Below are 26,053 nucleotides of genomic sequence, written 5' to 3'. Positions count from 1 at the left end.
AATTCACTGAAGTACTGATGTGAAATGGAGTAGGGCATAGAAGGGAAAATAAAAGTAGCGGACTTTCTGATGCGATCCCTGAGTTTGTTTTTTTGTTGCTGTTTTTTAATTCGGTCGTTCGTCCCATTTCTCTATAGCCCTAAACGATTATTTAATTCATTTAAAGCCACTGTCTACCATTGGGAGCAGTGATTTAGAAAATGTTCGAATTATCACTTTTGATACATATGGCCTACGTATAATTCAGTGTCAAGCATCCTACCATTAAAAAAAAATGGCAATTTAGCCGCAATTATAAGGAGACATCACTAATTTTCTCAATGAACCATAACTGCAATGGTTTATTCGAGAAAGGATTTTAAGGAAACTATTGTTCACATATATTTAACAATACTTAACATTGATTATATCCCTAACTCGCATTTTTAAAGCACTTACGCTTTTTTTTTCATCTGCAAATGATAAATAGTGGCTTTAATTTCCCTCGAATGTATTCGAAGGAATTTTGTTCCTCTCACCATGAGAGTACGACCTTTGACATGGTCAAGATTTTCTTTTTTTTTCTTTCCAAGTGTTACTTCAATGACATTTTATGCGCAAAGTATGAGAAGTCTTGCTTCAGCTTACAAGTAAAAGTGGTGAAAAATCAAGCGAAAGCTATCATAGTATTCCATATGATTATTAAATCGATAGTTTGAGCTGGATTTTAAGTCATACAATCCGAATATCGAATGTGAGCTTCTCTCGATGTTTTTTTTTTTTTTTTTTTTGATGAGTTGTTTTTGGTGCAAGTAGTAAAGTCATAAATAAGTAGCAAACTCCACCCACTTTCACTAATCCATCCAAATGTGAACCCTTTTCATACAACTGCAGATTTAAAATTATAAATCATAATAAACTGTTATTATAATCATGAAGTTGTGTAATTGATACTTGTCAAAGTAACTTTGTAACTCAAGCTGCAGCTGCAGAACAAGCAGAATGTCTATAGATATTTTTATAGAGAGAGCGAAGGAGAAATATATTCGAGTAGACAAGGAAATGGAACTGCTAAAGGACAGTCTTTATACCTTGAATTGTTTTCCATTTCCTTCACCAATGGACTGACGGGAATTCAAATGAAATATCGAGTCATAAAATTCAATCATATAAGGTTAATGCGATGCTGCCTGTTACCGTGTAAAAGATGCACAAGTTAGAGCCCAGGAACCTACTGCGTCGCGGTGTGCTTCTGCCAAAACGACAAATAATTGATCAAGTTAGAAATTCCTTATTTACAACTGATAAACGAATGTGTCGTTTTCTTCCTGACAGATCCATTTCACTGATGTTAGATGAATATTTCATCTCCTGGAAAGGCGAGAAGACCAAGTCACCCACTGACAAGAGAGATAAGAATAGAAAGGACGGGAACACGCTGTCTCGATCCCGATAATGCGATTAATAAAATAAATCATGGGCACGTTGCCTGATTCTGTGGAGAATAAGACGCCAAAATCTTCGCATTACTGCTTGCATAAGAGGGCGAGGATTTGTCAAAAGAGAAGGAGGTGTGTGGTGATTAGGCCCCCAAGGAAACCACCGCCGCCATGCAGGGACCGAGTGTCCTCTCTCTTTTCCGCCAATTATGGACTTTTTTTTTTCTCTTCTCCTTCTGTTTTTCTTAAGTCATTAGCGCGTTTGTTTTGTCATGTTAGACGATGACTATTAATTACCCGCTGCGAAATGCCTAGCGGTTCCCCTTACCTCTCTCAGCGGAGTGCCAGCTGCTCTCTGGGCTACATCTCCGGGGGAGAGAACCCTTGGATCTTATGATTTCTTTCGCAGAGCGGACCACTTCGAAGCCTTACCAAGCATTTTAATGATCTGTAGCGCAGATGGCACACTGCGACAAATCTCAATTTTCTGGCAAGTTAGTGCTTCCAGCTCCCGTATTTGTATTTACCACACTTTTATGCAACCAACGTCAAATGTAATCATCGTCGAACATTTAAGGTCGAAACAAGGTCTACTTTTAACTACTTCTCTTAGCGTTTTTTTTTTTCATAAATATCGACATGTCAACATGAGAGTCATATAAAGTCAAATGGAAAGAAATCAAAAACTTATACACCTATTAAGACACACACTCACACACGCATAAACACGTCATTAAAGTAATAAAATGAAAAAGAGATATAGACATGCTTATTGTATATAATGAATTATATATGTATATATATATATATATATATATATATATAGAGAGAGAGAGAGAGAGAGAGAGAGAGAGAAAGTGAGGGAGAAGAGGTTAGGGCTTTAGATTTCCAATAAACGAAGCATAAATTATATACCCTTGGGTAAAATCTCTTATCTATTGTGATGTGTATCAACGAGAAAATCAAATCAACTTTTGACTCTTGAATAACTCCCAAATTAGCCTAGTTATTTTCTTTTCCTCTCATACAAAACTGTGTGTGTGTGTGTGTGTGTGTGAGTGTGTGTGTTTTGTGTGATTGTATATTTGTATATACACGTGTATGTAAGTGTTTCATATCATATTTATAAACTTTTTGGTTGGTTTATTCGGGAGGGGGAGGAAATAAGCGGACGCGTATATCTTTTAATTGACGGATATACAACAACACTTCAATGTGATGTCTAATTTCAGCACTGTCCTCTCGACGCTGCTTTCAGCCCATCCAGACTTTTTAATGAGGGTTTTTCACAATGACAGTTGGGTTGATTACAGCATTAGCACCGTTGTATGGTCGGGGAAAAATCTGAGATAATTAACCGACTGGTTGGGAAGGAAAAACACAACCATAGAGAGACGCAATGACTTTTTTTTTTTGAAAAAAACAAGCCCAACAACAACTAAACTGCTTAACCACTGTGCTTATTAACTCATTATTGCGTAACAATATCTCCGCTAATGACACTGCTGGGATACCCATTCGTTAAACCTATTTAATGATAACATCAGTGCCATAAATTCGAGCTAATTTCAGCTCAAAAGAGCTTATCTCGAATTTACGTGGAATTCTATTTACACAACGATGACTTTTGCCGCGGCGTTGCCAAGGCAACAACGCATATGGCATGATGTGATTTCCGGCAGAATCCGAGAACCATCTATAATGACAGCCTGTTGTGGTTTATTTCGTCATTGTTAACATCTTTTTACTTTTATTCAATATACATTTGCTTCATCCGGATAAAGGGAAGTCAGCAATTAATTTCAAAGAGAGATAAATTATTATTTCGTGGATGTATAATACCGTTACGCAGCTGCCTGAACGAAATACAGTCATGTTAAACAGTTATGAATAGAATTCCTTAATGCGATGAACTGAGTTTTGTTCTTCAATGACCTACAAAGGGACTGCCGTGATACCAACAAAGAAATGCATTCTGTGAGTTTGTTCTTTCTGAGTCGGTGAAAGTATTATATACTTTGGCAACTCCACTCTTGTTTTTTTTTCCCCCAATTGTATATTGTCAGATTATATTGCGTTGCGCGCTTGAAAGACGTCTTCGATCTCTCCGATTGGTTTGCTTGAAGATCAAAACTTTAGATTGGGGGCGGGGGGGGGGGGGGGGGGGGCTTTGTGCATCCAGGACGTGTACTTTGGCATGAACTTATGCATCAAGTTCGAAAGTTTTCATCTCTTGAATCTTCCAAGTTGGCTATACCGGCATTTCGGTCTCCCCTCTATCTTTATCTTTATCTTTATTTTTATCACCAGCATCAGCATCATCCTTACTATACATAAAATCATGTACAAGATGTATTATGTACTGTGAACATCAAGACAGTGATCACTGTTTGGTTACGGAGTGTGGTTTTACCAATAACTATAGTTTTTCTCAATGAATGATGCACTTCAATAGACAAAATCCACTCTTATGTTTGATCTATTCCAACGGTCATTTTTTTTTAATATGTTTGCCTTAGAGGAAGTGAAAACGTAATTTCAGATTTGAGTTCTGAGAAATGTTTTGATGTATTTCTGTTAAAAAACTGCAGCGAGTGAGGTCACATTTAAAGGGACTAAACAGGAAATGATCATCAAAGTATTTTTTGTACATACCTGTCATAAAAGCAATTTTTCAAAAACATAAATGTATTCAGTAATTCATTATCATCATCATTATTTCTGCTACTATGAAATCACTGGTGTTCGATTCCTTAAAGGCGATAGATCAAGTTAATCAAGCAGCTAGCGACGTCACTCACCTGAACTCTGACCTCAGGTAGATTAACTTTCAGAGCCAATTCCTCACGGCTGTAGACGTCTGGGTAGTGGGATTTCTCAAACGCCCTCTCCAGCTCATGGAGCTGATAGGTAGTGAACGTCGTTCGATTCCGTCGATGTTTCTTCTTTTTCTCCTCGCTCTCATCACCGTCGATTTCGGTTACCCCCTCGTCGCAGAACGACGATCTCGCCAGCGGCCCATGGGTCGAAGAGTGGGCTCGCTTGTGGCCGGCCTTCATGTGAAGCGGGCTGGTCGCACCCGAGTCGCTTTGGTCGCTGGATGTGTTGCAGCTGAGCGCGTTGTCGCTTTCGGGCGGCGTGAGCGATTCGCCGAAGCCCGGTGACACCGGGGTCCGGATCGCCAGCGACTTGGCGTCGGTGCAGATCGCATGGCGATCACTGACATGTGGAGATGTTGCCGAATGCTTTCTTCCGTCGTCGTTTTCCTCATCCTCGTCATCGTTTCCGTCATTGCTGCACGCGTGGTCGTGACCATAGTCTCGCTCATGCCCAATCGTCATTCCACCGCTAGACTCCTTTTGATGGGTGTCATCTAAACAGTAAAAGAAAAATACCGGGAGAAGAAAATCAGTGTAGATTAATGGTTCCATCCAAACTCGGTTTGTCTTTCGACATCATGCCAGACATGTTACGTTGTGCGTTGTTAGGATATAAATTGTAGTACTGGTAAAATATACAGTCATCACTCGCACATGCGCGCCATCACAAACTCACACGTAGAATGAAAACAACAACAACAAACAAACAAATACAATCGCATGGGTGCGTGTGATAATGTGTGTGTCTGAGTGAAACTAAGTATATATTGTAACATAATGTAACTGGCATTACAAGATGTACATCTCCAGGAATTCATATTTCATGATCCGTATCATACATTTAGTTCACAAGGATGCACATTCACTCGATTATTACCATCATAGGCGCACAAACACGAACATAAACTCTCTCATATTATGCATTATAATATATACACATAGTGAGGCGGACGTTGTATATATATATATATTTACGGACATAGTAATGTTGATAATGATGATGATGATCGTACAAGTGTACATGGTGTTGCTGGTCTTGGGTGAAGATTGATGATATTGAAGGATGGCGCCACTCCATGTAAAAGGAGGCATGGTAAGATGAAAACTTCCATCACATTATTATTACAGCAAACACTTTCTGAAAGTCTATCTCTTTCATATTCATGCTTTTTTCTTTTCTTTTTTGCTTTAATCGGAGCCTTTTCAGACTCTTCTTCTTGTCAGTTTTTCCCCAGTTTAAGCGAAGATTAACGATTCCCGTTTGCAATAGCAAGATAAATTTGTGAATGCTAATAGGCTACTGCGTTACGCTTCGACAGAATAAGCGATGCAAGGTCATCAACTGTGCTGGCGATAAATGGTAGATAAAATTGACAAATTCCCCAAAGAATGTGATAATTGACCTGGGGAATAAAATGCGCGGGGAAATACACATTACAGCAATCAAACAATAATGGCGCAATGTGGCAATAGTTTGATATGTTTATTCAAACACCAGCTCCTAATAGAATCATACCCCGCGGCCAGATTGTGATTTATAGAGCTTTTGCGCTAAATACGCCACAGCGTAATTTGGCGGGATCGCCAAATCACCTTTGAGACGACCTAAGGGTGCAAAGAAGCCCAAGAAGAGAGAGCGAGAGACAGAAGGGGGGGGGGAACACTAATGTGAAATTCACGTTCATCTTGATAACGAGTCAAATTCTTTTATATCTTCCTTTCTTCTCTTTCTCTCACTCTCACCCTTCTTTTCTCCCGCTTTCGGACATCAAAACGTTGGTGTCATTAATCTAGAACGAGCGCTAGAAGTGAAACCACGCACCCGCGACGGGCGAAATGGCTGAGGTATGACTCGCTCAATTTGCCCCATTCAGGGAAGAAATCGGCGCTGGGAGACTCGTTAGAGCGGGGCTCCCTCTACTCCAACAGGAGAAGAATAAAAAGGAGAAAAAAAAAGGGAAGAAGATAAAGAAAAAGGAGAGGGATACAGCTAAGACGAGCTCCCCCAAGCGATTCCAAATGAGAAGACGCCCACCCTTCCGGGGCAAGCAGTAATTGCATAATGATGGCAGAAATACAGTGGGCGAGTAATGGCTGCATTCTATAATGGCGGAAGACAGAACGAAGATGAGTAGGCCTCAGAACTAAGGAAAGATGCGAGGCTTCCTATAAATATCACCAGTTAGGTAGATCATAAAGAAATTATGAAGTGTATAAATAAACAACGTCTCCACACTCTTTTCCCTAGTTTGCAATTCTTAAACATAACTTACATTGGAAATTAGTCGATATGGATGTTATCCCGTCTGCTATAGTGTTCTGATGAAAAACATCTTATTTGCAGATGGCATCGATCCTTTTCAATGGACTCTTTTACGTTATTCATTGGAAGGGTAGCTCACTAAACTCTCTGTATCTATATAGTATATGTTTTAATAACGCAACCCTTCCTCTCATATGATTAGTTATGATGAATAGCTATTAGGAAAGAAAGTCTCTGCAAGTCACCTAAAATAAACCAATGAATCGTGAGTGATGCTCATCCGAAGATTATTTTATTCTTTTTTGATCGCTTGATCAGTATCATCTGAACCACAATCTATGCAATGCTTATGAAATGTAGTATTTCATTGCAGGTATAAAGTGTCAGTGATTTTGGAGCTTCCCTTTCTACTATGTGTTGCCCGACGCGGTGTACCAGAGTTGAAAACAAGGGTGGTGATTAATTCAAAGCGCATGGAGAGATGATCTACTTACAGATTTTGTCTTCATCGGGTGCCACAAATGATCCGCGGGCGTGATTGTTCTCGTAAATCTGGATGAGTGTAAAATGTTTGTATGTATATGTGTGATTATGATATTCCCTTTTACTTTCAATGACTGGATGATTTTGACTTAGGAAACATCTATCAATACTCTCTCCCTCCACCCCACCCCCACCTCTCTCTCTCTCTCTCTCTCTCAGTCAGTCACGACTCATTTCATGCAAAAGAGATTACGTCTGTTTTATTTGAAATGCATCAAGCCGCTGTGCGATTCCATTCAACCGAGCAGCAGAAATGATTTCTGTTGTAACTTTTTTTTTCTCTCTCTCCCTCTTTTCCTTTCAATACGCTTTTATGAAAATATCTACTATAGTATAAGAGGAATAAGAGCATGTGGAAGAAAATGTAACGGTAATATCATTTTAACTTCGTTTTCAATTTTATAACTGCCTTATACATATACCACCGCACGTATACATTAATCAGGGCTCGACACTAACGGTGGCCCGGTGGCCCGGAGCCACCAAAAACGCACATAGGGCCACCAAAATTTCAGAAATGAAGAATTTGGTGGCCTGATCGGGCCACCAAAAAAGGTCGGATGTTTGCCTTTGGGCCACCAAAAATAAAAGTTAGTGTGGAGCCCTGCATTAATGTTGTAATTTATATGAAATAAATTGATTTTATATAATACACAGATAGATGGATATATTGGTAGACATGAAGAGAAAAAGAGAGATCCTTAAAGGCGCTGTTTACCATTGGGAGCAGCGACTTAAAAATGTTCGAGATATCACATTTGATGCAAAATGTGTACGTCAGTTGTATCACAAAACATCCTGTCATATAAACATTTCCTAATAAGGCCTGAAATATAAGGAGATTATTACTATTTCTCTGACTAAAACATTACTGTAGACGGTTTAGTCTAGAAATATTTATATTATAACTATTGTTCACATTTTGTATATTTGGCGATACTTAACATTGATTATACAAATTCAAACACAGATTCAAATTTCTATGGTGGTTGTTTCTATCCCTAACTCACATTTCAGAACTATTTTCAGGCACTTAAGCTGGGTTTCTGTTTCATCTGCAAATACAGCAATGCCTTTAATACTCTAGACTGAGGTGTTGATAATGAACCATTGATTGGACAATACAGCAGGAAGGATTATTTCGTTTAGATCTTCAGAATCCCCTCTATTTAGCCAGAGAGTGATAATGTGCCAATATGGTCAGGACAATAACAACCTCCGTGAACTTTAGAAGAGCTTTGCACTCTTTGAGATAAACAAGGCAAAATGTAGATCAAAAAGGTAGTTTATCATCTTAATTGCGTCATCTCTGGCATCTGGGAGTTTGGAGCGAAGGGACACTGCTCATAATCATTAGCGTAGCGTACGAGGAATTGCCTAATAGCTCGCCGCATGTGTAAGTTCGATTTTCCGTTCATTCCATATCATCGTCATCACAAGTCATCATATTTTCATGCTGGACCTCACTGTCGTGCTATCGGTACCTTTCTGCTCGTCAATTAATTGGATTAATTCCGTGGTGCGCACGCTTTCAGGCCCAATTACAGGCTGCTTCGCAAACTCCGGACCTGGCGGAGCATGATGAGTTGACATGAATAATTTTTCGAGGAAAACGGTGGATGGGTAAAGTTTGATGGGAACATTTCGATTCAAACTTCAAACCCAACAAGAAAATTGCAAATGCGATTGATATCGCCCATGTGAGAAATTCTGCTATTTGTCAAAATGCTGATGAGTAAAACTTCAATACAGAAGTATCTTTCCGTATGTATTTGCATGAATTCAATCAAACTTATATGAGCGGAGCGACCATATAAAACTCCGCCAACCGACATCGTGTAGCAAAAGGAAACGCGCATCAAGACGGACACCAATCTAACGTGCCAAGCCAGCAATAATTTTGGTGCTGCTGGAAGGTTAAAAAGATACAAACAACGAGGGCCTAAAGACATGAATAAACAACAACAACAACAACAACAACAACAACAACAACAACAACAAAGAGACCAATAAACTTGAATGGAGACTAACAAAAGAAAACGAGAAATGGGAAGTTTCGATAAGGACAAGCGAAGCAAAGAATATCACGTATGAAAATTATTTGGTTCAAAGTTCAAAGCATTGTAAAATGTTTGTAAAATGTTTGTAAAATGATGGTAGATGACGTCATAAAGGTATTTGGATAAAGTTTTGTAAGTGTGCAGGTATTACAGTGTATTATATAAGAAACCTTGACAATGTTTCCGCCACACTGGCTGCATCTCTCAAGTTAGGCGAAGGGGGGGGGGGTACAGCAGCCCCTTCCCCAAACACACACTTTTAGCTCTTCAAACAAAGTCCAACAAAATGTCGTAAAAATTGGAAAAAAAAAAATAAAAATCCGTTACTTCCATAGGGTTCCATCAGCAGATTCTCCCCGTCGAAGGGGGGGGGGGGTTCGATTGATCGTTGACCCCCGTCACACCCCCCCCCCCATGAAAATGTTAAAGTTCCGAGGCCTCTGTCTAGAATGCCATCTAATCTACAAAACAGCATTTACCTTGAGCCGTCTCAGTAGACATTTTTGTCTGTAGACGTTATATTATATGTGTGATTAAATAATATACAATATACCTGTCACACAGTTGAAGCATCGACGTATTAGACATTCCTTATTCATCAATTCACATTAGTGGAATTGATGAGCTGTATGCATGATAGTTTATACGCTTGTTATGAATACTCTAGTTTTGCCCAATGACAGGAAATTACCTGATAGTACCGATAGATAATAGCTTGCCATCAATGTGACCTTGTGTAATGAAGCTAGATATATCACACGGCCGTGCGAGGAACAAAAGCAATTATAAATTCAAGACTAAATTATTACTAAATATACCTAATCTGAATTAAGCAATCACAATTTGCCTGGGATTGGCAAGAGCAGTTCGGATGAAATAGAATTACACACACACACACACACACACACACACACACACAAATCAACCGGTAATGACGATTTTTTTTTTTTTTTTGCATAAAACAGCAGTGTATATAAGATATGACCGTTGTGTAAACTAAAGATGTGATCAGTTATCTGAACTTCATTTGTGTCTATACCTTTGAAGACTATGGAAGAAAAACGGTTCGACTGTCCTTTTGCGAACTATTAGATCGAAGGTCATCATACTTTTTGAAGCATGGATAATGATCCCAATCAGTACTTCACGCCTCCGATTCTACCTTGAGTGCATAATGAAGAGCTGAAGACGACATCAATTATTTAGTCCATTTTGAAGTTTTTGCTCCTCGAGAACGAGCAATCGAAGATATCTGAAGGAAAATGAATTACTGAGAGATTTTCTCACTAACATTGCGTTAACTTTTTTTTTTTTTTCTGGTGGAAATTTGGAACCAATCAAATTTATGTGACACTTGCTTCATTTAGATTTTAATTGACTGGGAGGCAGTTTGAAGAAATATAGCACTTTGAAACATAGAAAAATTGTCATTTACCAGGACACATTGCTGGCCATAACATGCAGCTTTATCGACATATGCAGCTTTATCGACATTTGCACCTACTAGTATTTCAAATTCAAATTCGTATTTTCGCCAAGCTTCTGTCGGTAAAATGTATTGAAAAATGTTTGGCGCGTAGTTGACTGCTGTACAAAATGCAGTGTCCTTGAGGTTTGGATAAACATATCGCCCTGAGATGAACAAGAAAATTAAGTGGAATGTATATATATATATATATATATATACATATATATACATTCCACTTAATTTTCTTGTTCATCTCAGTTATCTCAATTATATAAAATTATATATATATATATATATATATATATATATATATATACAATTATATATATATATGTTTATATATACATGCATATATACATGTATATATATATATACAATTATATATATATATGATTATATATACATGTATATATATATATATATATATATATATATATATATATATATATATAATCATCATAATTATGTATATGTCATGTATTTAGGTTACATGCATGTTTTTGTGGATGACATATTTCATAATATGCTGAAAAGCACTTTGAACTTTGCACCTTCTGCATAAAGAGCTTGTTAGCATTTGTTATTACATTTCATGTTATCAGATCTTATTCAATGTAATCAATATCGTTACAGAGGAAAAAATTACGTGAGATATGAAAATTGTGTGTATATAAGCAATGTCTGGATTCTACCAGAGTACATGTGAATTACCCTTGCTGAAAATTGGCCAAGGTTCCGATGCGACAACATAGTATACGCGTAGTTAGTGAAAGCAGAAAGACAGGAAGAGAGGGGACTGAGTTAAAGAACCTAACCCTAATGTGAGAAGACAACCAACAAAATGGAGCAGTGGATAATAGACACATGCCTGTTGTCAGCAGGAGTTTAGGTGCACGTGGTGTATATAGGTATAGCGTTATTGCGAAGAAATTTACCCAGGACAGAATCTGACACGGTCGTAATGAAACAACTCTTTTGTGGGAAATTAGACCAAGGCAACGCGGGTGTCATGCACAAATTACCATGAAGGACCTTTTCTTATTCAATTTTGATGGTTGCTCAGGATGATAATGATAATAAAGGACATGGTTACATTGCGCAGTTACTATAATAATATACTCTACTGCGCATTACGAAGTAATGATCACGACATACTTAATTTAAACATAGAATGCATTGTTCCAAAGATGAGTTTTTAACCTGGTCTTAAACTCATTAAGTGTAGATACTTACCTTACAAACAGAGGGAGATTATTCCATAATTTCTGGCAACTTATAGGTCTCACAGTGAGTGATCAAGATTAGATTTTTACTTCAACTATCTTATGTTTCCGTGGATTCAAGTGAAACCATAGTTCTCACATGCCGGCAGAACTGTTGATTTTTTATCTACAACGTACACATTATGCATGAGAAATGTGTTGAATAACTTGTAATAAAACGATTTCCGTAGCATAACGATGAATATTTAATAGCCAAAAAGATTTACCGGAAGTACGACAGTCTAAGAGCATACCCGATCTTGGATGCTATATCTCATTTTGTATAATCGATCATCGATAATAGACAAATCAGGAAACAACACTATGGGCCAATATTTATACACTCACCAATCTACTGCGCAAGAGTGAATCGTATGCAGCTTCTTGGAAAATACGATTGCCTGGGTACAATATCGATCGTCACGTAATGTTCTACTATGTAGGGAGGTACGTATCGTGATAAGGGATAGACTCCCAACCCCTTGGTGTCTATACCTATCCACAATGCTATATAAAAGTCGTGTGCTGCCTGCGATCGAAATCATTCTACTCCTTTGATCTCAAGATACTCTAAAACAATTCATCATTCTGGCAAAGCGCGTCAGCCCGGTATGAAGTTTGTTGGCAGAATCAGGGACACTGGGGTAGAATCTTTCGATGTATTGTAAACAAATTTCAAATGATGGAAGATGAATTTTGAGCGCTTCTGACAACTATGTTTTGGCTTTAAGCGAAATGATGAACCACTCAGGTTTCAGCCATATGGCATTTATAACTTGATAGGTTATGAAATAGAATTGGTTTACTATGAAGGAGGAAGAGAATTACATGAGTCCAGAAAATGTATTTGATATTTGGTGATAATATGTAAAGAGGCTTATTATCACATTTTCCCTCTCAACTTGATTAATCTGCGACGATTTACTGGATAATAATAATAAAAAAAAAACCACGTCAATTGAAAACAAAATGATAATGATTGAAATGTCAGATCTTTTTATTTTTAGTTTTGAGGAAGATGGCTAAAACAATCACAGCACTTCAAATTAATTATGTTACTCGACGATGAAAATGCTGCTGGCTTAATGGCCAGTTGTTGTTGGGTTTTTTTTTTGGTTTGTTTGTTTGTTTGTTTTTTGTTTTTAAATGGGAAGAGGAATAAATACTAGCTCCAAATCATTGAGCAAGTATGGTTGTGTAGAATCATGTTCGGAAAAAAATAATGGTAGGAGGTAACAATAATCGTCATTATTATGACGAATGACGCAAAACATATCATGCCTATTAGTACAAAGCACCCCCGTCATTCCATCATCGAGGAATCTACAAGTGTTTTTTTTTTTTTTTTTTTTATAGAAATGATTGCATGGTTTCTCTACGAGGTGATGGTTATGAAAACGTCAGCGACCCCGATATTATATAACATCTATTTTTACTAGAACTACAGAGAAATGTAAGTTTGTTAAGGTAGATTTATCCAAAGGAACAATTCTGATCGAAAGCTGTGGATAAAAAAAAAACCCACAGCGAAATCATCTGTATGGGCAATTGATTTATGCTTAATTGAATGTTTATAATCTTTCGGGAGAAACAAGTTGTCAGTCTCTGACAACTTCAGTAAAATCTTTGATTTTGATTGGCTGAGAAGCTCTGGTGCCTGACTGTTACCATGGTGAATGTCATAATCTTACAACTTGTCAGGGCTGACAACTTTCATGAAACGGTGCCCTGCCCGAGATGCGCAAAGGATAGATTGATCATATGCATCGTTCTACAGAGAAGCAGGAAATTCTCAGTCATGTGTGAAAACATGTCTTAAAAAAGCATTTATATGATTTAATATAGAGATTGCTCGCATCATTGATCTTAGATTTGCATTCAAACCCAATGTGGTAGAAATGTTACTATAACACTTACTGAAGTTTTTCACTCTGTAAGCCTTAGGCAATGAGCGAAAAGATATGAACTATGAACAAAAACATCAAAATGAAATACTATTTTCATCACGAAATAATACCGAAAAAAACTAAAAAGGGACAATCTTTTTTATGCTTCCTGAGACTCAGTTACGATTACATCAACAAGGAAATGAGAAAGGAAAACAAAGAAACAAACAAAAACAAACAAGCCAACAACAACAGCAACAACAAACAAATAAAAATACGTAGCGGGGCTATAAGTACACACTAATCTAATCATCACGATTTTGATGTTAAAGCGCAATCCCACACCATGTTCACATTGAACTAAAGTTTCATCAAATTCGGATCTAAGACATTCACGACATGGAATTTAGCTTTTCTGACAGTTTATGTCTCAGCAACTCCTTCAGAATAGATAAGCTGTGGGGATGATATCATCAACTCATAAACGCCCCATTGCTACATTCACACGTCATCCTTTAAAAAGTGTTGGTCAATAACTTAGCAACACCAATGTGATCTCTGTAAACGTCGCCATTACTTAGGCTGGTGCAACACAGCACTGATTTGAATAGAAGGAGGCAATCTTCTGTCCTATATAATAATTTGCATGTCAGAGAAAAGAAATACAGCTAAAGATGTGAATGTATAATAGGCCTATGTGAAACTTGTGAGGTCACGACCTCATTACCTCATCTAATTTGCATATCACGATGTTGAAATAGATTTAGCTGTTTCCCGAAAACATGAGTATAACTCTACATTTAGTTCAACTATTTTACACACGCTCTTCAAGCATGAAGAATTAGCGGAGCTACTTGGAGATGTTTGATATAAAGTCGAATGATTGCAGAAGTAATAGATCCTTAAAAGAAGCAAAATCAATGCGCAGTTTTATCAGGTCGTGATTATGATTGATTTACGTTGGCAATTGTTCATACTTTCACCCATAACTCTCATATTTTCTCCCATTCGATGAAACCTGCATAAACACTCTTTTTGTCTGTTTTCATTCTATTTGTAAAATCTGAAAACCTGAACATGGTGGTGAATTGAACTTTAAACGTCAAAGATATCAATCATAATTATCTTTCTTTGCAGCAGTGACTTTTATTACAAACTCCTCTTGCACATACAAACCTTTACTGATCTCTCGTCAAACAAATGCTTGCCGCTTACGTAATTCAACAAGAAACAAGACCTTGTATTTTTTTATTCATTACAAAGGCAAAACGATCAAACATATTCAATAAATCCTGAGTGTCCTGCAGGCTCTTCAAGCTTTAAGAGCAATTCGTTAAACCTTTACTGAAAAGAGAAAAACAGTTAGACTGCAGACAGAATCACATAATCGCTAATAATTGCTGTTACGGCTTTGCTTCTGCAAATCAGAGTAGGTGTAAAATCTTTAACCCCAAATTTACAGGTTGAGCATACTTACATTAATTACATTGATCAATAATTTCTGATACTTGATATTGACTGTCTGAGAACAACCACTCTTTTTCCTTAAATTGAAATAAAAACGATAGGCCGACTTGCTAAATTTCTTCGACGCAGGATTATTCTCTCTTTGCAGGAAACGTTTCAAGGTATAATATTTTATCTATTCCTTTGGTTCTTGATGGCGTCTTATACTGTTACACGCATGCAAAGGATGTTTTTGATGTTGTTGTTGTTGTTGTTGTTGTTGTTGTTGTTGTTGTTGTTGTTGTTGTTGATGGTGATGATGATGTTGACTGTGATGCACATTAATGCAGCATTCCCATTCTTCCCTGTCAAATCCCAAAATTGCAGACACATTCACAGAATTGTGATCTGAATCTGTTGGTGCGTGAATTACACCAATGAAATATAATCAACTGAATTACTTTATACAATTAAGTAATCGCCTTCATGGCAAGATTCAAATCTAGTTATTTAACCTAACATTATCAACTACCCTACAAGCAGATGTGGCTTGTAGAGTAATTATTTTCTTCTTCTTCTTCTTCTTCTTCTTCTTCTTCTTCTTCTTTTTTTTTTTTTTGGGGGGGGGGACATTTGTCATTGCTACCAATTTGTGAGTTTTCGAGTCATGGAAGTAGCGCACAGTTGTTTCTCCTTAAATGACAACATAAGTAAAGTATAGTTTTGCATTTATTCTATAGTATCGAGTCTCAATCATCTATGTACTATCTGTCATCACATTGATGTGGATGATTTCATCTTTCGCTCACAGCTCCTCCTTGACATAATACAACGATTTAAAGGGACACATTTGATTCTGTTCATTCATGGAAGTTTCGTTTTCTACGCATATGATTGTAACACTTAATCTTTTGAATCATCTCGGCTTTTTGAAATTCGATCTCGAGAACAGAAAGACTGACTTTCAAGCAGTCAATGGTTTATATTGTAAGCTAGTGTGTTTTTCATTGGATGTGGTGTGACCAATTAATGTTTTAATGTCTGCTTCATCCATGGCATGGTTAATGGATATAGCAGCTCTCCCTCGTGCGACCTTTCCTTAGTGTGGATATGTCCTTGGTATATCTGTCCTTACTATATAACATTTTCTACTTCAGCCACGTATAGTTAGAGTGACAAAAACAAAACATTGACAAAAGCCGTCCCATATGGAACCTAGTGATTATCCCAAGATGTGCTTTTACAGCAGTAGAACGATATGTTGATATCTATAAATGATTTCATCTTACCCGCGAAACATGACTGCGATGCTGACAAAATACAAAGGACAGATAATTGCATGTTGCCTTAAATACGCGCAAACATTATACTGTTCCAAATGTACCAGCCAAACCAGACACCGGCGATGCACGTTCCGCCAGCGGCTTCTGCCCGGACACGCTTGGCAACGCTCGCTAAGTGTACACATTATTTTTACCTGTACACCACTTAATTCGATTAAAAGCATACATCAATTAATTATGACAACGTTAAGCAACCGGAACGAATTGCCTGAATTTATGCCGTTGGAAGAGGGAGACGGGAGAGTAGGGAAGGGTGAGGGTGAGGGAAGGGGGAAAAGGAAAGGGGAAACTGAGATGACAATAACTGTTATACACATGGAGTCTTCTGTGTACAACCGACACCAGTTGTTTCAGAATTGATCAAAAAGTCCTATGACCTTCCTTTGACCTAGTTTTTTTTTTCTCCTCACAAGTCAAATATTTCAAAATACGATGAAATTTGCATTAGCACAATCAAACTAAAATGGATAAACTGCATACTGATATGCAATTAATCTGAGAAAAGAGGGGCATGCGTTTGTATAAAACATCTAACATTCTATCTCAAGTAATAAAGTCTCACAAAATTGTGGGTTCATTTCAGAAGACAGAAATATAACTGGCAGAGTAGCTCTCATTTCAGTATGAAAGAGAGACCATTATAAAATCCTATCATCGCATCTCATTCAACAAAGGCTTTATAGGCTTATTATGAAATATTGAAAGCGTGCATTGCAGCAGAGTTATATCAGTTTATCTATACATAAACAGCAAATCTATTTGCATATAAACTAGTATTCTAACTGTGATATATCTGTATAAATGTAATCATATAAATGATAATTATTAACCTATATGACTCCGTAAGAATGCATGAGAAGCTATGCGAATCAGATTCTGTCTGTCTGTCTGTATCTGTCTCTGATTTCACTCGAGCTGTATGAACCGCACGAACACAAGGAGAAATAATAATATCTTTAATTTCGAACAAACAAACAAACAAACAAACAATCAAACAAACAAAAAACAACCTATACAACGTCCTGAGAAAACATCGATTCCAGTACATCATAATAATTATTTTGCTTCTTCTTTCCTGTTACCACAGTTCCGAAATGCAGGAGCATCTCTTATAGTCATATACCAGCCATAAAATATGAACTTCGAGGGAGTGTAGAAATGTTAAACAGTATATAGCCTTGATTACAATCGGCTCAGGTTGTAAGTAACTTAAACATTTCTTCCGAATTATGAAATCATCGAATGCCTTAATGCATGTCAGTTCTCGAAGACTGAGATTGATGCTAAATACTCCATACATGGAATCGTTTCACGTCAATAAAGACCAGAATTAGAATCCTTTCAAAAATTTTGCAGTAACATTACAATGATGATAGCCTCACCATATCTGAATTACATTTGACAGCTATATTCCAGCTGTGTATTTGCTACATAAATAGATTCTCGATGATAAACTTAGATACATATCTGTGCATATCTTACAATCCCTGCTTTATAGTGGACCACCGTTTTCTTTTTCATCTTCTTACTTTTCTGTCAACCTTGCATAGTATACATTGCTGTTTTTTGCTATTCTACTTAATTGCCAACAAAGATTTTGTTATGTACTTGGTGATCCACACTATATTATGTATTTCTACAAATTGATAAAACAACATGATTTCTGATATATATATATATATATGAAGGGTTTGTTTGCAAAAACCGATAAGTCCATTTTTGAAGATTTTGAAGTACGGTCTCTGTCATAAAGTACAAAATAATACCTTTTAAATGATGTATTGGTCACTACATATAAAGGTATATATTTGAAGTTATGGTCAAAAGAAGCAAACATTTTCTTATTATTCTCTTTATTTTTCTTGACCTTTAATGGCAAATATCTCCATTTGGCAAATATGGACTTATCGGTTTTTGCAAACAAACTCTTCATATATATATATCTGCATTTTCTTTGACCCCTCTTTTAGATGGGAATATGTGATAATTGAATTGAATTGAATTGAATTGAATTGTATTGAATTGAATTGAACTGAATTGAATTGAACATATTTGAAATGGGATAGAAGCTTCTTGGAAGGCATAATAATGACTTGACAACGTAAACGAGCATATTTATGGTATCACTGACAAACAAAGGTTTCTCGAATTTTGATATGGTTGGAAATTTGATAATGAAGCCAGAAATTTTGCCTGGCCTTTTCTTTTCATGTAATTGCTCAGAGACTTTCCCCCTCTCTCTTCTCTTATTCTTCAGTGATTAGTTACTTGATCACAAGAGTCAAACAGTGTTACCATTATCAATCTGAAAGAAAACTTAACAATTTCAATTGCCATGTCTACGAACCTTTCTTGAAAAAGGGTGATCCTTGCCCTGTTGGATCCGACATGCCGAGTGCGTGTTGCAAGTCTCCGCCGGGACGAGAAATGGTGGAAAACATGCCCACAATAGGATTTAGTCCGGGAAACAGGGGATGGAAGGGCGCACTTGAGCGCGAGTGTTGCTTGATGCCTAAGATCGAGTCGATGGAGTGACTTGGCCGAGACGGTCGGGCGGCGTCTTCCGACACCAGATCCGACGACAACCGCCGCTCGATCCGCGGTAAGCACGAGGTAGGGGAGGCGAGCGCCATACTTCGGTCCGGCGGAGAGGGATGGGCTACGGTCGATGTTGTGGTGGATGCACGGTGCGTCGTTTCCGTAGTCATGGGTATAGATCGAGCTCGAGGAATCGCTATTTTAGTGATGAGGGGAAGGGCAGTTCTTTCAACAACAAAAAAACTTAGGATAAATTCTATCTGTTTCACTGACGACGTCAAATTTTCACTTCAGTCTTCAGTCGCGTGCAGAATTATGCTTTCTCCAGTAAGGTCATCTCATCGTTTTAATATCAAAATGTGATTAAATCGATCGTCTGAATTATTGTCTCAATTTGATGATGCAAGTCATGTTACGAGTCCTCCAGTGCATTATGTTTGTTTGTTTGTGGCTTTTTTCCTCCCTAAGGACGACTAAAAAGCGATGATACTTTGTAGAGTTTTTGACCTGAGAGAAGAATGGTGAAATGTTGCTCCTAAAATGCCAGCAAGCCGAACACGGATCTCATATAAAAGATAACAGATAAAATCAGTCCCGCCAATGACATTAGGTATGATAATCCCAGTTACGCTATACGCAAAGCTCGAGCTGCTGGGCGGAGCTTGCGACCTTCCCCTCGATGTTTGATTGACGTTCAATTACTGACCAATAACTAACGCTGCTTTGTACTCGCGATCGCATGCGCCAAACATAGCGGTAGTAGAATTGTACGCCAAGTCTCGTCACACCCGAAGTATTTTTTATCCTTCTCTATCCGTCCTTAGTATTGTCAATGCAGCCTCATTGCACCTTCAATTCACTATCTATCTATCTTCTTCTTCTTCTTCTTTTTTTCAGACGTCGTCTGACTATCCTGAGTTAAAATACGCATCAAGCTAGCAGCAAACAAAGGAGGGTTGCATGGATCGAATTGGCAACCTATTGTTAGCCAAACGAAAGGAGAACATCGGGCGGACAACCGAGCACTAATTAGGAGCCTCTTTATTCGAATGCTACTATACTAGGAGATTCTGCAGGTTTTCTTTTTTGTACATTTACTTCAGTCATCTACACTTAATCCGGCGAACGAACGACTCCAAACATATCTGCATTTTCCTTCTTCTATAGCTCTCCCCCTCCCTCTCTCTCTTTCCTTCTCTTCCCCAGTATTTTAGTATGTAATCCCCTCTTTCCGCACGAAAAATTAATTGAGGAATCTGAAGGTATAGATTTATTAATTAATCATTGTTATAATTTAGAATCTACATTGCAGCATTTACCATATTACGAAGCTACGAACCTAATGCATTCGGAATTCAATAATGGCTCGACAATGTGACAAGGACAGGACAACAATCATGCTTCCCTTTTTCGTTAAGTTTCATCATTTTCAACATTTCTATCTAACATGTTGTCACAACACACCATTCTCATCACCATCTCATCAATGTTACATAACATTATAACACAGACAACTCATATCTTATTTGTCTTTTGACCTTGCAACCAAAGCGCTACGCCCGTGCTGTACCACAATACCTCATTAGATCATCTGAATTAACAAACTTGACTGAATTCAATCTATTTTCCTCTAATTACTTTCTTTGACAACACATGTTATAGTATGAACGCTAAGGAATAAGTAACTTTCGTGTTTGTTAAAACATATTAGTTCATAATGCTTGATTTGCTGTTCATAGACACCATGCAAGGATAGCAAGTGGGACTCAGTATTCAGAAATAGGCCAAGGTACGCACAAAATTAATGATAGTCGCCATAACTTATACGTTGAAGTAATGCAGAAAAGGAATGCCATCATCCCTTCCTATGGTTTCATAGTTTGCTCGTTAGGTTGTTGTTGTTTTTTAAACACGCACACACATGTACACATATACACACCCACACACACTTTTTTTCACACACACAACCACACACACATACACACACACACACACACACACACACACACACACACACACACTCACGATGTGATATAATTATAAGCACCTTACAGAGTGCTGATTGGATCTTCCCGCTTTCAGTTGGACGTTGTAGACCACATTTATACAAGCGGAAGATATAATGTGAGCTGTTTGTGTTTGTCTTTTATCTGAAAAATATCATTATGAACAAAAAAGTGTGACTATGAAGTAATAATGAACATAAAGCAATGCTTATCTGACATATATCCTGATTCGTAACTTCATGCAATACTTAAATTGCACAGATTTGATATGATAATAATCATGACAATTTCATTGCATCTTACAAATACCACCAAAAAAAAAAAAGAGACCGCCAACAAAACGAAGCTTACAGGATGGTGACCACCGACCTAATTCATGGTAAAGCGTCATGATTTCCATATCTTTTCAGGTGGAATCAGCGCACTATAAGAGCCCACTATTATTATTATTATTTCATTATCAAAGAAGAACAAAAAAGGATGTACTCATGATCTTTTTTTTAAGAGTGTTTGTTGTTTAATGCGAGCGTAATGTGTACGGAGTGAGGGATCGGTCGTAGGGTGATTGTTCATGTATGTAGATACTGAGGCTAGATGGGAAAAGTTTAGATATTTTGAATTGGAGTGAGAATGCCTGCAGCCCTTTTTGTATATTTGAATAATGTGTAAACACTTCTTTCATGAAGAAAAAAATGTTTGTGTAAAGAGGAAACATTTGGGTTGTTATGGAGCAGTGTCTTAACAAAGCGTTTCATTTATATATGTTTATTTTAATGCGTAATATCCTATATACATTTTGCACTTAACCCTAAATTTCAGAATCATTTTTTCAGATCTCTGTGTATTTGGTTTCCTATCAAGTTTATTACACTTTGTGTGAATTTCTGGTTATCTTTATTCTTCTATATTGAGAAGGGCAGATCATGATCATATAGATCACACACTTGAAACATAGAACCGGAGGAATCTGAAAATACTCAAATCACACAATTGATTTTTTTATATTGGGCTTTGGTGGTGACGCGTTACAGATTATGACAAAAGCATAAGTTGAAACAGCATTATTTCACTGGGACGCCATAGGGCGTTAGAATTTCTTATAGATGATGTTTGTTTTATAATGAAATACTCCGCGATCCATCGTGTGCAATTTCATTCACAGTGGGTGTCGAAGGATATACAGGAGGAGAGTGTGTACCTCCGCAATTTAGAAAGAAAGTCCCTAGGGTAATTCAATGTATTTTCCCCGTTCCCCGCTTAGGGACCCTTTATCCTTTTTTTTTTTTCCTGCTATATACAACAGTAATTGTCTCGTTCCGCCATTTCTTTAAAATTATTATTCATTTCAATGTCTCTCTTGTATACCGCTCTTCGTCTTCCACTCACAGTAAAGTGGTTTGAGAAAGACTACACTTTGGTATCCCGTAATTTCCTCCTGTTTATAATCACTTTTAGCTTCAACAATGCTATTAAGATCTCAGTTTTTTCTGATCCATTTTCTGCAATCTTCGCTGCAAGCACTTGATGTCCATGCCAAAACGAGAGAGAAATTTCGAGATAAAAATCAATTTTCTTTGCGATTTATTTTGTTTTTATTTATTTAAGTTGAATGAAAAAAAATGTTACGAAACGTTATTCTTATAGAAACTCTTTGAAAAGTTTATATTAATTGCAACTCTTGGTTATTAACACTGAGCGACAAACCTTGTCTGTTAATTGGATTTTTTGTTGTAATCGAGGGCAATCCGCAGCAGTCGACCCAGTTAGAGTCAACTTTTTGATTGCTGCGGGAGAATCCGCTTGCCACTGCTTGCTGTCGGCAATGTTAAATGCCGGCGGGAGCAGGTGGGAGGGGGATGTGTAGACGATTCTATAGTTTGAAGTGTGTGTGTGTGTGTGCGAGATAACTTGAGAGTGTTTTGTTTTTTTAATTTGTATCAATGTTTCTGCCACTTCGTCTCTTTTAAAAAGTACAGAAATCAACACAAAGAATTAAGAAACAAACGAATTTATCTGTATCATTTATCTTTTGCAAAGTCGAATGTTTATGTTTATGATGTAATTCCTGATTTATTCTGTGTAATGTTTTGTTGGAAAAAGAAGAATGAAAATAAATGAATTGAATTCAATTGAAAAATTGAAATTAATATAGGGAAATTCAATATGTTTTTGTATAGATATACTCCATATGTATTTATTATGTATAATTATACATAATATGGTATATATTACATTGATATATATATATATATATATATATATATATATATATACATATATATATACATATATATATATATACATATATAAATATACATATATACATATATATATATATATACATATATATTTGGGTGTGTGTATGTGCGTGCAGTGTGCGTGTTAATAAAGTGGTACAATATATTCTAATATACCTTATAAATTGTGAAGACCTCTTCAATGCCCTCATGATTCATAATTGCGGGGGGGGGGGGGCGTAGACGAAATATCTGTTTACAAAATGCTTTCCAGACATTACGTTTTTTTATAATCAGATGCCACAAAGACCTTATTTGAGTATAAATAACGATTTTTTTTTTCTCAATCTTATTTTTTTTTCTTCGTTTCAATTTCAACAATTCATTACATGATTTTGTCATCTATAGATTGCTTTTTAGATTCTCTTTTCTTATGAAACTGAAATTTAAGAATGAAAAATAGGAGATATCAAGAATCTGTCAAGTCTATTGTCTGGCATATATAAGTAATCATAATCTCCAGTTACGTTTTCTAATGCACTTCAGTATATGAGCATTGTCAATTAGATTCCAGTAGGATATAACTGCTGATATTCTTCATTTACAATTTCAAAACACAACTCTTATCTCTCCAAATAATGGACACAAATCACAGTGTTGTTGCCTTTAGGTACATAATTATGTCGTCAGCGCCACCGACTCGTTCTCTTTTCCTCCTAGAAGTCATGTTGAATGAGGTATATGGTATTTGCGCAAGAAGTAATTAGAATTACACGTAGTTACGTGAGATTTTTGTATTGTCGTTTTTAGTCCTTGGAAGGTTTGAGTAGTTTTGAAGTGGAATAAGATAGGTGGGAGAGTAGATGCTACATTATTGCCTCTCGGTCTGGTTAAGATGCCATACTATGTTTTCAGGCAATTTGAACTCATTTAGATATGATGGGTATTTATTTCAGGTGAGTAATAATATCTTTGATTACGAAACAAAATCCGTTGTGTAACTGCTCCAGAAGCGAGATGGGGTGAGAATGTAGTTAAATTTAAAGAAAATGAAACAAAAAAAAATAGTTGTTTCAAAGTGCTATAGGAAATAATCCAATTTTATATGTCATGAGGAGGAATGGCGTGAAATAAAGATATGATCATAAGGGAGAAAGCACGTATCTTCCCAAGTAATACCACTGATTATCTAAACTTGCACCTTGTCGCTATGGCGCCTCGAAAAACATTTTTGTTAGACAGAAGAGATGAATACGGATACTGAATTTGAAAAAAAAAAATGCCAAGAACGAACAGGCGTGGTCCATGTTGGTCCTTTCAAGAAATGGAATAGTAATGATTTAGTTAGTTGATTTTAAGGTCGGAGACACAAGCAACGGCCCATGTAAATATATATATATATATATATATATATATACGTGTATATATATATATATATATATATATATATACATATATATAGATATATATATATGTATATATATATATATATATATATATATATATATATCCATGCGCCTGTTGAGACTACACACGATCAAGCCGAAGGGGGGGGGGACTGGTAGCGTCTAATCTATTAGATTGTCTGTTAAATAGCGCTTACTCTTTTTCTTTCGTCTCACCTTGCACATGGTTACGCTATTTTGAACCATTAGTTGATTAAATGTTCTGAACCAAATCACACTAAATTGCATAGAGCCCGAATGGTTCCAATGCGATAGCGTGGAAACGCAATTCTCCTTTAGCTGCTGACATTGTCTTGTTCTTTTTAAGCGCTTAAATCTTGATGTGTTCTTTTATGGTAGAGTTTTATGTTAAGTATGTTTACATATGATATTTTGAAAGCAAGTGACATCTAAGCGCCTCCTCTATATGTGAGCTCTGTGAGTGTGCTCATCAGAATACTAAATTCTCCTTAAAGAAAACACTTTATAACACCGTATACAGCAGTATGAAACTCTATATGAAAAGGAAGACCCATTGTCCAATGTCGTTTCCTTTTTTTTCAAGTAAGAGATTTCCAGATGTCCTTTCGAATTACCCAAAAATAAGAGCCTGATGGACCAAACTCTAAATCTAGAAAACACAGGAATTGAATGTACGGTTATGACAATGGACATTGGTTGTCATTTTTCTTCGTCCAAAAGCTCACTCCTTCCTTTAGGTTTTGAATTGCTCTTAAGTGGGAACATCATTTTTCATTGATGACATTCAAATTCATTCATTCATTCATTTTATTTCCACACGGGCACTTGTTTCAGTCACAGGTTGTTCTTCTACAAATCCGTGCATCTTAAAAAACAGTTGCATAACATAGGAACATCAACATCAACATTGAGCTTGCAGGCGACAAATCACAATCCCCGTACCCCCACCCACACCCACACACACACGTGGACAGCTGTAGGCAAGATTATTCTTGTTTGAACTTTCTCCCCATGAAATAAACGCAGAAATGTACACAAAGCAGATAAATTTGATGAATCTATAAGGCTTAAAACTGTCTCAATAAATGACAATTATATATTCATTTAAATCTGGTGAAGGACATTTTTTTTTTTTCAGATTCCTAGGCAATCGGTTTCACTCTTTGATTCCACGAAATGATGTAAATCCGTTTCTGAAACCATGGTAAGGCTATGTAATTACAAATTGTTTTAAAAATTCTCCCGGTGTCACATCATATGCAGTCTTATACAAAATG

The 26,053-nt window shown here is 36.8% G+C and overlaps 1 protein-coding gene across 1 annotated transcript in view; it reads right to left on the bottom strand.

Annotated features, from left to right (window-relative positions):
* The window catches only part of LOC140231186 (uncharacterized), a 28,071-nt gene extending 8,795 nt beyond the window's left edge, over window positions 1–19,276 (bottom strand). Inside the window, exons 1-2 of the mRNA XM_072311334.1 lie at window positions 18,916–19,276; window positions 4,220–4,791 (exon numbers count right to left, since the gene is read on the bottom strand). Of these exons, the coding sequence (XP_072167435.1) occupies window positions 4,220–4,791; window positions 18,916–19,276 (933 nt within the window). The remainder of the gene's footprint in view (window positions 1–4,219; window positions 4,792–18,915) is intronic.
* Between the last annotated feature and the right edge of the window lie 6,777 nt (window positions 19,277–26,053).

The sequence above is a fragment of the Diadema setosum genome, chromosome 7 (assembly GCF_964275005.1).
Source record: "Diadema setosum chromosome 7, eeDiaSeto1, whole genome shotgun sequence".
NCBI classification, from domain to species: Eukaryota; Metazoa; Echinodermata; class Echinoidea; order Diadematoida; family Diadematidae; genus Diadema; species Diadema setosum.
Note: the sequence above shows the minus strand (reverse complement) of the source record. Positions and strands in the feature narration are given on the sequence as shown.